The 14,202-nt window shown below is 40.3% G+C and overlaps 1 protein-coding gene across 2 annotated transcripts in view; it reads right to left on the reverse strand.

Annotated features, from left to right (window-relative positions):
- Positions 1 to 14,202, reverse strand: part of Spink1 (serine peptidase inhibitor Kazal type 1) — a 78,874-nt gene that overhangs the window by 4,795 nt on the left and 59,877 nt on the right. The window contains exon 2 of one of the 2 annotated variants that reach the window (XM_051163942.1): positions 1,154 to 1,202. The exons of the other annotated variant lie outside the window; for it this stretch is intronic. Within the exon in view, the coding sequence (XP_051019899.1) occupies positions 1,154 to 1,202 (49 nt within the window). The remainder of the gene's footprint in view (positions 1 to 1,153; positions 1,203 to 14,202) is intronic. 2 annotated transcript variants of the gene reach the window in all.

Here is a 14,202-nt window from a genome sequence, read left to right on the forward strand (position 1 = left end):
GGCTGAGATGATGTAAATATATTATAATCTCAGAAATCACTTTTTAAAAGGCAGATGGCAAGTGTGACTGTGGCTACGTTTACCAGGAGGAGGAGCCTAATCTGATCGCCCCCACAGGGGAAATGTTTCAAACTGAATTTTCAGTCAATGAGCTCTGAGCGAATGAGACAGATCTCTGGGACTCATCAGAGGAAATGCAGCTGCTGGGGCCCCTGTGGGTCCAGAATGCAAATGAGTGTGATAGTTGAAGAGCCGGGCTCATTACAGGCGTGCAGCTGTAATTATTACTAGGTGTGAGGTGGGACAAAGGCCCTTTTGCTTCCATAAATATTTATCTAAAACAGTAAACAGTGCTCTTCCACTTCTTAGTGTAGCACACATTTGGCTCTCATCAAAATCTCGGCCGAATCAGTTAGAAAATTAAGCCGATTTCAATCATGAGCAGAATTATCTCCCAACATGTTCTCAGTAACTTTGGAAATTCTTCTGTCTGTTCAAACATGATATTTTCTCTGTAAATGTTCTACAGATAAAACATAAAACTTTTCTTTTTAAAAAAGATTTAGTTATTTATTATTACGTATACAATGATCTGCCTGCATGTACACCTGCAGGCCACAAGAGAGCATGAGATCACATTATAGATGATTGGAAGCCACCATGTGGTTAATAGGAATTGAACTCAGGACATCTGGAAGAGCAGTTAGTGCTCTAAACCTCCAATCCATCCCTCCTCCAGCACCGAAAGTAAAGCTTTTAATCACTCACAATACCACTCATTCTGTACAAACTAAATGGTGATCATTGTTATTTATTTTATGCAACTCACAAGCATTTAAATTTGGTAAGCTAGCCTTGGAGTTACTGAGTGTAGTAGGAATTTCTAGAGTTAGAAGGGGATTCACAGTGAAACCATTTCTTCTCTACCACATTAGTGTCGTTGCAGCCTTTAGACAGAGCAGATCTTACCAGAGCTGCTTTCCTCACGTGTGTTAGAAATAACTTCTTTTTGCAATTCTCAGTAGAAACGCTTTTCTTATTCACTCCCATTGACTTCATTTCACCACTGTGGCAGCAGTTAGCTAGACTATCTAAGTTTCCAGGAGGTATAAAGTGACAGGTCAATTTTTGAAGAACACGCAAGCACTCCTACCTGGGAAAGTGAGCAGCGCCAAGGCAGCGAGAAGAAAGACAACTGCCACCTTCATGGTTGAGGATCTGGGTACAAAGGTCAGGAGGACTCTGCAGGTGCTTCTCTTCAGACATGAGGAGTGGTTATATAGGCAGGTGGTAGTACAGGCTCCACCCACTGTGCTGGATCATAGGTATCTTTGGTTATTGATTGACCCTGTTTAGCCTCCAAGCTGGGAAAAGTGTTACCTGAGTAGAAAACTGGGCTCTGAAAAGGTTGGACCGAAATTCTTGCAGGAAAACCTAGTTATCTTGATCCCTGATATCCTCCCAGGTTTTGGGAAAGTCTACTCCCTTCCTGAGCCTGCTTTTCTTAACTAGCGGAAATCACAGGTCTTGTCTCCTCTGTAGTTGTGAATGGATGAGCAAATGTGCAGAGCTCCAACCCATTTTCCATTATTTCTTTTCCCTCCATTCTTCTCTTTCTGTCTTTTGTTTTTGTGCATTTCTCTCTTCATCTGCCGTGCATTCATCCAGCCCTGATAGGCTGGTGGCAAGCTGGGGTACAAGAGAAGGAGGAGTCAGTTCCCTGTCTGCTGTGTCCTGGGGCTGTGTGTCCTTCAGCGCAGCTGCATGCTTCTAGAATACGGGTTCACTTTCCTATTGCCTGAACTGATACATTTGTGCATTAAAATAACGGCAATAAGTAAGTCAAAGGCTTGACTCTTCATTAAGTGATATGTACCGAGAGAGTGTCTACCATGCCTGGTGGGAATCCTGTTTTCTCTCATGTTTCTGTCTGTCCTGTGAGTAGAGATATTCATCACTTTGTTTCAGTCTGTCTTTTCCAGGGTGTTTGTATAACAGTCTTGACCAATGAAGTAATGCCTTCCTTTGTCACAAAGGATAAGTTGTTTCTTCTTTTGTTTTATTGTTTTTGTTTTTCTTTCTAGAACAATAAAGACAACATATTTTGGAGCAGCACTCAAGAAGGACTACTGTCCTCTTAAAACAATTTGGGACTTAAAAAAAAAACGTTTGATGCCAGGTGTTGTGGCACTCACCTTCAATCCCAACACTTGGAAGGCAGAGGCAGGTGGATCAATGTGAGTTCCATGCCAGCCTGGTCTACAAAGTGAGTCCAGGACAGCCATGGATACACAGAGAAATCCTGTCTCCCCCCCCCAAAAAAAAACCAGTTTAATGTCCTTTTCTCACAGCACAGGATGCTTTGTGTTGATGTCATATGGTTCCCCCTTACATCATCTTTTGGAATTTGGAGTTTGATACAAATATTGACACTTTAGAAATTGTTACAGAATAACTAAATATCTTGCCTGACCTTGGTGCCTGGCTTCTGTCCACAGCCCCAAACTGCTAATGTTTTAGCTAACCATTAGGGTAAATTCTCAGACCTTCTCCAAATCTTCAGAACAGCTCAACACTAGTCATCTCTTGGAAGGTACCAGGGGATAGCATGGAACCGTATGCTTCATAGAGCTTCCATGCAGTTTGGTTGAGGGGACAGACAATAGGTAACACTAGATGTTTATTAAAAAAAAATGACTAGAGTATGACAAATTTATGGAGAGGAGTAGAGAGATGAAAATGGAAAGCAGGGATACTTAACACAAGTGGCAAGAAAAGGCCTCGATGCCTAGCAGGCACCCAAACCGAAGAAAGTGAGGGACTGAACTATGAGCTATGGGTGTTCAGCCCACACAGAGAATAGCCAGAGCCAGGATTTGAAGAAAGAACAGCTGATGTGTTTGACATCTATCTAACATGATGGTCCTTCTGGAGGAAAGTGAGAAAAAAGGGGGCATGATGAAAAGGAAACAGTAAAGGCCTGAGTTGTGAGGTGGCATGTAGGACACTGTGAGGTATTCATCTTTACAAATGGAAAAATTTGGAGGATATGAAGTTTGATATCTTCCTCAGCACGTCCTATAGGCATCTCACATATAGCACACCCTGTGCTATTATTTTAGCCACTTGGTGCCCTTAAGTATATTTTTCTTCATTTTTTTCTCACTGTTTCTTTATTCAAAGTCATTGCTGAAACTCTGATGCTTCCGTTACCAAGTGCCAACATCTGTAGCACTTATTTCTCACCTGTCTCTCTCCCTGCCCCCTTTCTCAGCTCTATATCCGAAACCTATACATGCTTCCAGTCACGTTCACTGTTGCGTCTTAGATGTCAGCACCACTCCATCTTGGCTAGCCACCAGTTCCTTCAGGTGTTTTCCCACCGTCTTGTTTCTTCAGAGCTCTGTCCACGGAATGCAACTGTGATCACATTTCTCTCCAGCTTCCCATTCTTCAACATCCCTGGGGAGGATTTAGGCTTCTTTCTACTCATGTGGCTATATTTCGGCCAGGTCCTTCTTAATCTCTCAGCCATGTTGGTCATTTCTTTACTCTGTATGGGTGAGAAGTAAAAACATAAAAGCCTTCGACCTCTGAGACATGGTAATAAACATTTTCTTCATGAAATAGTCCCCTTTCTTCCTTTCTTTTTTTCCTGAGTCTTTCTTAACTTTACCCTTCATTTTCATTGAAATTTCTGCTTTTATATTTCATGAGATTCTCCATGTCACTTAAAATAAATTTAGTGAGTTCGAGGCCAGCCTGGTCTACAAAGTGAGTCCAGGACAGCCAACGCTACAGAGAGGAACCCTCTCTTAAAAAAACATAATAAATAAATAAATAAATAAATAAATAAATAAATAAATAAATAAATGGAATAAATTTAATTCTATGGACTTGAGAGATGGCACAGACTTTAACAATACTAGCTGCTCTCCCAAACGACCCAGATCTGATTTCCAGACTCCATACTGCTCTTTACAGCCATCTGTATCTTCATTCCTAGAGAAGCTGGTGTCTTCTTCTGGCCTCTGTATGCCTCAAGCATGCATGTGGTGGACAATAAGAATGCACAGAAAACATGCTCGTGTGAATAATAATTTTTAAAAATAATTTAAAACCTAATCTCCTCATATGACTTCTGGACAAGATAGTTTTTTTTATTATTATTATGGACAACATATAGTTGTTTTGTTTAGTACCTAGCAAAGTACCTGGAAAATGTTGGATAAGAAATCACTATTTGCTGAAAATACACATTGAGTACAATGTAAATATTCTGATTTTTCCCAAAGATCAAAGTTTATGCTCTGTTCATTTATGTGTTTTGAGTCTTTTCTATATGGTATTCTATTTTGGTTCATTTAGTAGTTTATTTGTTCAAATCCTGAAATAATAATAATAATAATACCCATTGTTTTCTACTGTCTGCAAACTCTCCTCTGAATGTTTGGGACACAGATATGTTTCCTGTCACCATGACGTATTGGTTGAAGCAGTAAAATTCTTGCTTTTCATCTCATGTCGTCAGCTCTGTATTGTCCATACTTCTGGCAAGAAATTTTCAACAGCAACTGTTAAGGAGAGTTCATAGTTGAGATGGTTATTTCTTTTGTTCTAACAAAGCAAGAGAAAGTCTTGCAGTGTGGGAGACCCTCTGGAATGTTGTCCTAGGAATCCTTTAAGCACTTCCAGCAGCAGTAATAGCATCTGACTTAGGCTTGCTGATTCTAGAGTCTGGGTGGTGATTTTGACATCCTTTGGTTCTAATTCTGAGGGCGGGGGGGATGACATTATAATGAGTAGCTAAGCAGAACTATGAAGAGAGAATACTCCATTTCATGGTGGTGACGACTTTGCCCTTATGATTCTCTTGTGACTTGTACTTCAGCAGTCCTCACCTGTGCCTTGGGAAACACTTCACTGCAGTGTGAATTCCAAGTAATCTTGTGATTCTGAATGGTACAATGTGGGATGTAGTTCTGGTTAGAAATTGGTCATGGCATTGGGATGGGAATGGCCTTCTAGTGCACCATGTGGGAGAAAGTGAAGAAAACCTGTGCAGAAGATAGGCCTGGCTTCAGGACTAAATCAACCATTTTATCTACGAGGTGACCCTATTTACTCAGAGACAAAAGTACATCCCAAGATGTATTGTTTGGTAGGAGAAAAAACTTAGAATGTGTGCATAAATATTTCACAAAGATATTTGTTTTGGAATTACAATTGCTGGCTGGTAAAAATCTCATTCTCCTTCCATGAGTTAGAGCCATCGATAATGTATTTAGGCCGTCTATGCTCAGTGTCTGGATAGAGTAACCACTTCCCCCCTTGGAAGAGGGAACAGGCTATGACTGGAACAATCCTGATATTTCTGTGCTCAGTTCATGGTCATGTTTAGAATATTTGCATTACCTAGCCTTGTGGAACTCTCTTCCCCTTCTTTCCCTCTCTGTGTACATTGGGAACACAAGCAAACACATGAGCTACTCCTCACTGACGCAAGGACAAATTATGTACATGAACAAAGAATGATGACAACCCTTAGGAGAACTGTTTTAGTGCATGTTGGTGAAACATGCTGGAATGAGGATGTTGGGAAGGCACCTGTTGATTTCACATCCTGTATCAAGGTTAGCCTTGTAAGAATAAAGGAAACCTAAGTATATGGTCTAGCATTTGATGACATCTTTGAAAGAGCTGAGTTTGTTTTTTTGTTTTGTTTTTGATGCTTGTCTTTTGAGACAGGGTTTCCTATAACACAACCTGACGCAGACACATCTAAATATTATTCTTAGTTATTTTATTTTTTAATGACATTTTCTTTTCTTTTTTTTAAAAAAAGATTTATTTCTTTATTTTATCTCTATGAGTACACTGTCTTCGTGCACACCACAAGAGGCCACCAGATCTCATTATAGATGGTTGTGAACCACCATGTGGTTGCTGGGAATTGGACTCAGGACCTCTGGAAAAGCATCAGTGCTCTTAATCATCTCTTCAGCCCTCATTCTTAGTTACGATTTAAGGAACTTCATCTCTCTCACACACACAAATATATATTTATATGTATGTGTATGAATGCCCATACATACATATGCAGAGGTCAGAGGACAACCTCAAGTGCCTTCCTTGCTCTGTTACTTTCTGCTCTGTAGCTTCACCCTTCACATTTGGTCTTCTAAGTTACTGGCTATGATTCAGTAGACCAGCCCCTCCCTGATGCCTGTCCACTGCTATGCTCATCTCACTGTCATCCACGTTTATTCTCTATCAAAGAGCAGTTTTGAGTGGCTTGGTGGGAAATAAATCAATATCAGCCTTTCAGGAAGTGAAAAAGAGCCATGAGCCCTTGTAACTAATTGAAAGGTTAGAAATGGGGCAGTGATAGGGGCTTTAAACTGGGCCAATGTTAACCAAACCAAATGGAGCCTTAACATCAAAAGATGGCATTAGTTATTAATCCTGACTTATAGGAGGTGAAGGGAGATATGCTAAATGTATCCTCCTTGGTTAGTGCTAAATGGTACGATACTGTTTTTATCTCTAAGGTCTACATACATCATCAAGGGAGGAGCATAAATTTTCACCACTTCAATAAAAACAAACAAACAAGCAAAAAACCAAAACAAAACAAGAAGCTGGGTGCGTGGCACATGCCTTTAATCCCAGTACTTGAGAGACAGAAGCAGGCAGATTGCTGTGAGTTCAAGGCCAGCCTGGTCTACAAAGTGAGTCTAGGACAGCCAATATAACACAGATAAACCCTGTGACAAGAAACCAAACCAAAACAAACGAACAACAACAACAACAACAACAACAAAAACAAAAAACCCCAAAACTCAAAAAACAAACAAATGAAACATCAAAACAACAACAACAACAAAAAAAAACCACAGCAGCAAAAATAATTCTGGGTACCCAGGTCTCCATTGTTCCCACCTTGTCCATGCAAATGTCTTTTCACTTATATCCTAGTAAGGCTGTAATCTTTTTTTTTCTTTTTTTCTTTATCTTCTTTTGCCTCCTTTCCCCAAATACTGCCCCCCCAAAAAAAAAAAAAAAAAAATCTAAGTCAGCTTGCCTGTCACTCCAGGTATTCTCTGTCTGTCTGATGTCTTGACCTGACAGCTGCTTGAGGATTTCTGTGTTTAGCCTGATTTCTAGACCCACCCCTCTCCTTTCACCATGTCCCCCTCCTCCTGGTGGCTGCTAAGAACTACAGTTCACCCAGTTCTCTATAAAATTCTCATTGTGTTTCCTTTCGAGGCTGTTCTAAGTTTTCTTAGTCTACAAATCTAAGAACTTGCTAACGGATCCCATGTGCCCTGGTGACAGCACCACACAGGACCTTATGCTCCTGGGACTTTCTTCTCATATAATACCTGCTGGCCCTTCTGCGTTCATGTTGTCCTTCACAATTGCCTCACCTTTGTCAATACTGTGCACGTCAGGTGGCAGTGATCCTATACTAGGTATATTTTTGCCGTTGCCAGTATTTTTGTTTTTTGTTTGTTTGTTTGTTTGTTTGTTTGTTTTGATTTGGTTTGGTTTGGTTTTTCAAGACAGGGCTTCTCTGTGTAGTGTTGGCTGTCCTAGACTTGCTTAGTTGACCAGGTTGGCCTCAAACTCATAGTGATCCGCCTGCATCTGCCCCCAGTATGCTTTTGACACTGTGAAGTTTGCTAAAAAGTGTGGAGAGTATACCTCAACCTAACCTTTGGATAGTTTGAACTTATCTAAGGATCTAACTAGAGTCAAAATAGGTTTTATTTCCCGTTGGCCTTGCTTCTTGATAGGGGACCATGTGGATGATAGTGTGATGAGCACATCAGTGGACAGGCATCAAGGAGGGGCTGGTCTACTGAGATATATCCACAGATTACTTCTGAGGCTTAAAATGAGTTGCTTGCTTTCATTAAATGATTATTGCAAAACATATGTATATACATTGCTTTGACTCAAGGAAGTGGAAGAGTATGCTTTAAAACGAAAGCTCTGCACTTAGCTTGGGTTGTAAGGCTGGTTACTTTGGATGTGGGTGCCAAAATCAGGATGCTCTCATTGTTTTCTTAAAGGCAAGTTAAACTTAAACAGGCTGAGTACACAATGGGGCAGGGGATTGAGTTACATAGTTTTAAATAATCTCAGAGCATTAGTTAACTAGGTACAAGGTCTTAGAACATTTAGTCTTTTTGAAAGCAAATGGTATTTTCAGAACAAGCTGTTATAGAAAATTCTACTACCAGTTTTAGGGGATGTAAACACATTATTATTTTAAGGTTAAACACATGTAAGCTGGCCATTTCAGTATGGGTTTTGAGTGTCTGCAGCTCTCTCTAGCATATATACATATGTTCCTCCAATGGCATCGGGCAGGTTAGTAATCATATTTCTGACTCTCTGACTGAGGTTTCAGTGTTGTGGCTTTAGTACTGGTCATCAACCAAAAATATAATATTTCAGATGATGAGGAGCTGACAACTCCATGAGTGACACAGTTCACTAACTCTGTAACTAACTGCAAAGTTAGATGAGCCAGTGTCTGGGTCTTACAGGCTGACAGCATGGATGATGTTCATTTTTTCCTGACCCCAAGTTAACAAACAAAACTGCAAACTGAACATAATAAATGTAGTTAGTTATTATTCCATCTTGGCCATGTCCTGAGTTGGAGGCCGCTCGTGGATTCTTAGTGACCTTCAGGGTAAAACAAATAGTATTAAGGCTAAATATGTGTGCATTTGTTGGCCTGAAAGGGTGAGCTCTGCTTCCACACCAAAGGCCAATGGCACCCTGAGATCAAGGCAAGTTTGCCTCTCTTCAATAAAAGGTACAAGGAACAAAGGTTCTTTATCCTTGAAGGTGTCTGCTTATTTACATTCTGCTTAGGGATATAGTCTTTTCACTTCCTCTTTGTCCTTTTGAAGCTGCCCTTTATCTAATCTCTGACCTCAGAGGAATTCTCCTTGCCTCCTTGATACACCTTCAGATATTTGTTAATAATGCCACAGCCAACCCTGACTTCTCTTTTCCTTGAGAAGACCTAGTCTAGGCAGCACTCCTCATCTGACATTGTCATAAGTGTTTCATCTTCAGTGTGTTCTGTTCCACTTTTGTGATTCTGAAGAGGAACGCTTCTCCAGAGCATGCAGTGTTCACACATCACCCAGTGACCATGATGATTGGTGGGGTCTAAAGCGCATTAATACTTTCCTGAAACTTGATCTTTTTACTTACCTTATGTATACACAGTACCTAGGTATCTTTTTATTTTCATGTCATTTATGAGTGGCTGATAATTGTCCTTTTAGTTCTGTTCTTTTACTGATGCCCCACATAAGGGAACCACAGTAATCTGACTACTTCCTTAGCATGTAGAGACAGTAACCTAAAGTTAATTTTTTGTTTGTTTGTTTTTCAAGACATGGTTTATCTGTGTAGCCTTGGCTGTCTTGGACTTTCTTTATAGACCAGGCTGGTCTGGAACTCACAGTGATCATCCTGCCTCTGCCTCTCAAGTGCTGGGATTACAAGCGTGAGCCACTGCACCCAGCTTTCCTAAACTGAATTTTCATCCAACAAGTTCTATATGTACTTTTATATTTATGCAACAATCTTATATAGGTCAGGTGTTGTTGGAAGGAATATATCAACTTCATTTTCCTGAAACCAGAGAGATGAGATAAGGAATAATTCTCATTTGGAGTAGAGCTATACAGGGAACGGGGGCCTGGGCATTGCTGAAAGGAGACGTGGTTTAAAAGGGTTTGGGATGCGACAAGTGCAGTTCCTGATGACATTCACGAGTCTCAGTTCCTTCTTCTTCCATTCATACTCCATCCTTGTGCACGTCCCCATGATGAAGCATTAAATTGAGAATTCTAATTATTTATTTATCTTCTCTACTAGACTAAACTACTGGATGTGAAGAGTTTAATTTCCATAATCAAGTACATTACCCAGTGCTGTGGAAGGACACTGTGTGTGTGTGTGTGTGTGTGTGTGTGTATGTGTGTGTATGTGTGTGTATGTGTGTGAGTGTGTGTGTGTGTGTGTGTGTGTGTGTGTATGTGTATATGTATGTGGTCAGGATCTATTCACTCTATTCACTTCCTAGCACAGAATGTTTTACACATTTGCTGTAGTACAATCAAGAGGGCAATATTACACACTGGACAACAATATTTAAGCCAATACCAGGAGGTTTTTTTGATGTGCTCCTACCTTGAAATGTTCTTTGGTCATGTCCACACCACAGTAGTGAAACACATGCTCTTGACCACTCTGCCCAGAAACCACACAGCCAGTTGTTTCTTGTGTAGAGAAGAACCCTGCAGTGTCTCAGCCCTGATGATGTAATGGTCAACAGGTGCTTTCCAGTCTGTCTTCCTATAAAGATAGTTCTTTTGTTTGTTTTTCCCACCCATATCAATCATGAAACCAGCTGTTGAGAGGCTTACACCTCCCAGTACATTGTAAAATGACTGCAAGCCCAAGTCTGGGTGGAGGACACCCACAGCTCAAAGCCTGCCTGTGTGACTCCGCTGACCTTCACACTTAAAACTCAGCTTCCACAGACTTTTGTAGCAACATTTTTGAGAATGCTGGAATTTTGGTTTCTTTAAGACACACAGAAATATTATAAATATGTTCTTTCTTTTTAATCCCAGGTATAGGGCTGTGGGCCTGCAAAAGACCGTCTGCAACAGCTGACTATGACTTGACTCGTGCTCTAGCAGAAGCATGGTTTTGACAGCTGCAGATAGTTTCTGCTATTGTGTGACATTTGGAATTCTGGGAACTTTTCAGAGGGTACCCCCACCCCCAATTGAGGCTTGGGGGGAGTGTTGTTGGTCCTTTAGGGAGGCTGGTTTGGTTTGATAGTAGCAATGGGTCAAAAAAGAAACAAATTAGATTCATGATTTTCTAATTCCTCTTTCCCATCTATCCTTCTTTCTCTCCTTTCTAGTGCTAGGGCGTGAAACTTGGAGTGGAGGAGGGGTAAAGGCTGGGAAAAAGAAGAACCCACAAAGTGGCAAAGACCAGCTAAAGGCTTTCCACAAAAATCCTGGGACCAGGAAAGTGTTAGAATTCACACATACACACACACCATATCACACATACAGAAACATACATGTGCAGACGCACGTACACACATATAGTCTATATCATCTATCATCTGTCTGTATGTCTGTCTACCTTCTGTCTGTATGTGCTTTAGTAAGATTACTTCTTGGTGCATTACAGAAAGCTCAAGGTTATCTGCCTGTGGCAGTTAATCAAAACACCAGTTTCTTCTTATTAAACAGGCCAGCGAGACCTCAGCAAAACCAATACAATGCAGAACCTCCTAAACTCACAATTTATTTGCATCTTGATAAATCCACAGGGAATAGAAAATGCTTTCAATATATTTAACCCTTAGAACCTTCTATTTGAGCCTAGCCTACTCTGAACATTCCTACAGTATATAAATATTAGTCTAAGTTGCATGTTATTAACTTGCACTAAGCCTGCTTTATTATTGAGTATTATATATACCTTTATATACAATATTTGTATATTATATACAATATTATTAGGAACATATAAGAATATACTTCCAGAAATACTCATAAAAATATATAATATATACTCTCATATCTATATCTACATCTATATATACTCTTTCTTTTATGTTTAATATAAGAAAATGATAAAACAACACATATCAGCTATTACTATATCTGAGGTTTATTAAATTAGCATGGGGAAAGAATGAAGGGGGTAGGTGTACTGAGAGAGAGAGAGAGAGAGAGAGAGAGAGAGAGAGAGAGAGAGAGAGAGACAGAGAGAGAGAGAAACAGAGAGAGAGAGAGAGAGAGAGAGAGAGAGAGAGAGAGAGAGAAACAGGAAGAGAGGGGAATAATAATATATACAGAGAGAGAATAAAAGAGAGGGGTGAGGTAGGTCTGTCCTTTTATATATTGGACAGGGCCATGTCCCCATGGCAGGTAGGAAATGACATTACAGGTAGGCAGACTGAAGTAGAATTCTAAGACTTTCTCTATATAACTGAGTGATGTCATTAAAAGTTAAGGAAAAAAAAAAAAAGAATGCCTATATGGGAATGCTTTGGTACTATCATAGCATTGTTTATATTTGTTTTTGTTTTTGTTTTTTGAGACAAGGTTTCCTTGTGTAGCCTTGGCTGTTCTAGACTTGCTTTGTAGACTAGGCTAGCCTCAAACTCCCAGTGATCCTCCTGCCTCTGCTTCCCAAGTGCTAGGATTAAAGGTTTGTGCAACCATGCTTGGCTCTATCATAACATTGTTAAATGAGCAAATTAAACCATTTTACATTGGATTGTTGTCTATAAAGAAAATAAGTAGCCTAAATTTATTTCTTTTTTTATTTTTAAGTCTAAGTTTCTTTTCTTTTTCTTTTCCTTTTCGTTTTTTGAAACAGGGTTTCTCTGTGTAACAGCTCTGGATAGCCTGGAACTCCCTCTGTAGTCCAGGTTGGCCTCAAACTCACAGAGATCCTCCTGCCATGTCTCCTAAGTGCTGGGCTTAAAGACGTGTGCCATCATGCCCGGTCCTAAAGCCTAATTTCTTAACTAATTTTACTATTAACTGAATTGCAAAATAAAATGAAAACTTTTGTTTGCTAAGATGTCTGTATGGTTGGGAATATTGAAATAGGACTGTGAACTTGTACCTATTTCCTGAACTCTCATGGGAAATAAATAGGATACTGCATGTAAATTTTATTATGACAAACACCATCTTAAGCTCTATAAATGGCTACTACTGCTGCTACTGGGACAGTCGTGTTAAATTTGGGGTCAGTATCCTGCCTTTATTTATTCTTTTGGGTATAGTCTTTTTCTATTGTAATTTTAATTTACAGGAATCTTCTGAAACCTCTCTTACCCTAATTTTTCCTTAAGGCACAAGATATTGGTGATGGAAATTGACTGTGAGATACAAAACAATCGTGAGTACCTCTCACCCAGTCTTTTCACTGTAGAGCTCCTGTCTCTCCTTCTGGGTGCCCTGTTTCCCAGCCAGTCATGAATCCTCTCCAGCAATGATTAACTAAATTCTAAGGAAAAAGAGAGGAAAGCGGTCCAATTGTGAAATACAAATGCTTATGGAAAGAAAGGAATTTATGTGACATCTAGGCACCAAAGATTTCAATAGCTAAAGATTACAATGTATATCTAGGGGCAGAGATCATCCACCAAGTTGCTACACTTTAAATAAGAAACATAGGAGGGGCATTGAGCAAGTACAGCTTGTTGGGTAAATAGGAGAAGTAACTGCAAACAGTTGTGGGAGACCTAGTGGTCCTGTCACTCCTGACCTCTTCTTGCCCCTCCTGCTCCCCTGCCCTGCCACACCCTGCTCTTTCTCACATCCTTCGTGCACAGTGTGTGTTCCCAGGCTCTTCCTGGCTTTGCTCTACCATGAGCATTTCCAGTGGAGGTCCTGACTTCGCTTCACCTGTACTACATAAAGTTAATCTCTTTAGTCTCATTGTCAATTGCCCTTTTCCTGAAGGTTCCCTCTTTCATTGAAAGCATCATCCTTACCTGCTGGCATCACCTTTGCCCCCCAGGCCTTGCAAGGACATTATGCACGCAGCCATTGCTTTCCAAATGTACATTTTGTCTACACCCTACCTCTTCCTTTTCTATCTCTCTGCCCTGCTCCACGATTATCCCTGCAAGGCAGTTAGGGTATGTGGTATGTGACAGGCTGTGGTTCTAATGGCCCAGGGAGGCAGAGGACCTTAGTGTATGTCTTGCTTCTGCTAATCATTGTCCCATCTCTTTCTCTCCAAGCTCTCCTTAGTGCAATGACCAAGTTACCCACCCAGAATGAACCAATTTCCCAAATTTTGACCAGCTATGTTCTTACTGGAAATTCTTTAGTTCAGGCCATTACCAATTGACCTATATTTTCCCATTAAAAGTGGATGTTTTGCTTCACAATAGCTTTAAGTTTACAGAAAAATTAAAAATGCACACTTGAGAGGAATTGATGGTGGATATAGTGTGCACCTCTGTGAGTTGTCTGATGGACAGCAACCTGGGATTTTCAGCTGAACAAAACCTTTCCTTCCTTAGTTTCTTGTCGTCAGGATATTTTATCACAGCAATAGAAGAAATGAAACTAGGATACCTACCGACACACATATTCTCCACAGTGCCAT

The sequence above is a fragment of the Acomys russatus genome, chromosome 20, assembly GCF_903995435.1.
Source record: "Acomys russatus chromosome 20, mAcoRus1.1, whole genome shotgun sequence".
NCBI classification, from domain to species: domain Eukaryota; kingdom Metazoa; phylum Chordata; class Mammalia; order Rodentia; family Muridae; genus Acomys; species Acomys russatus.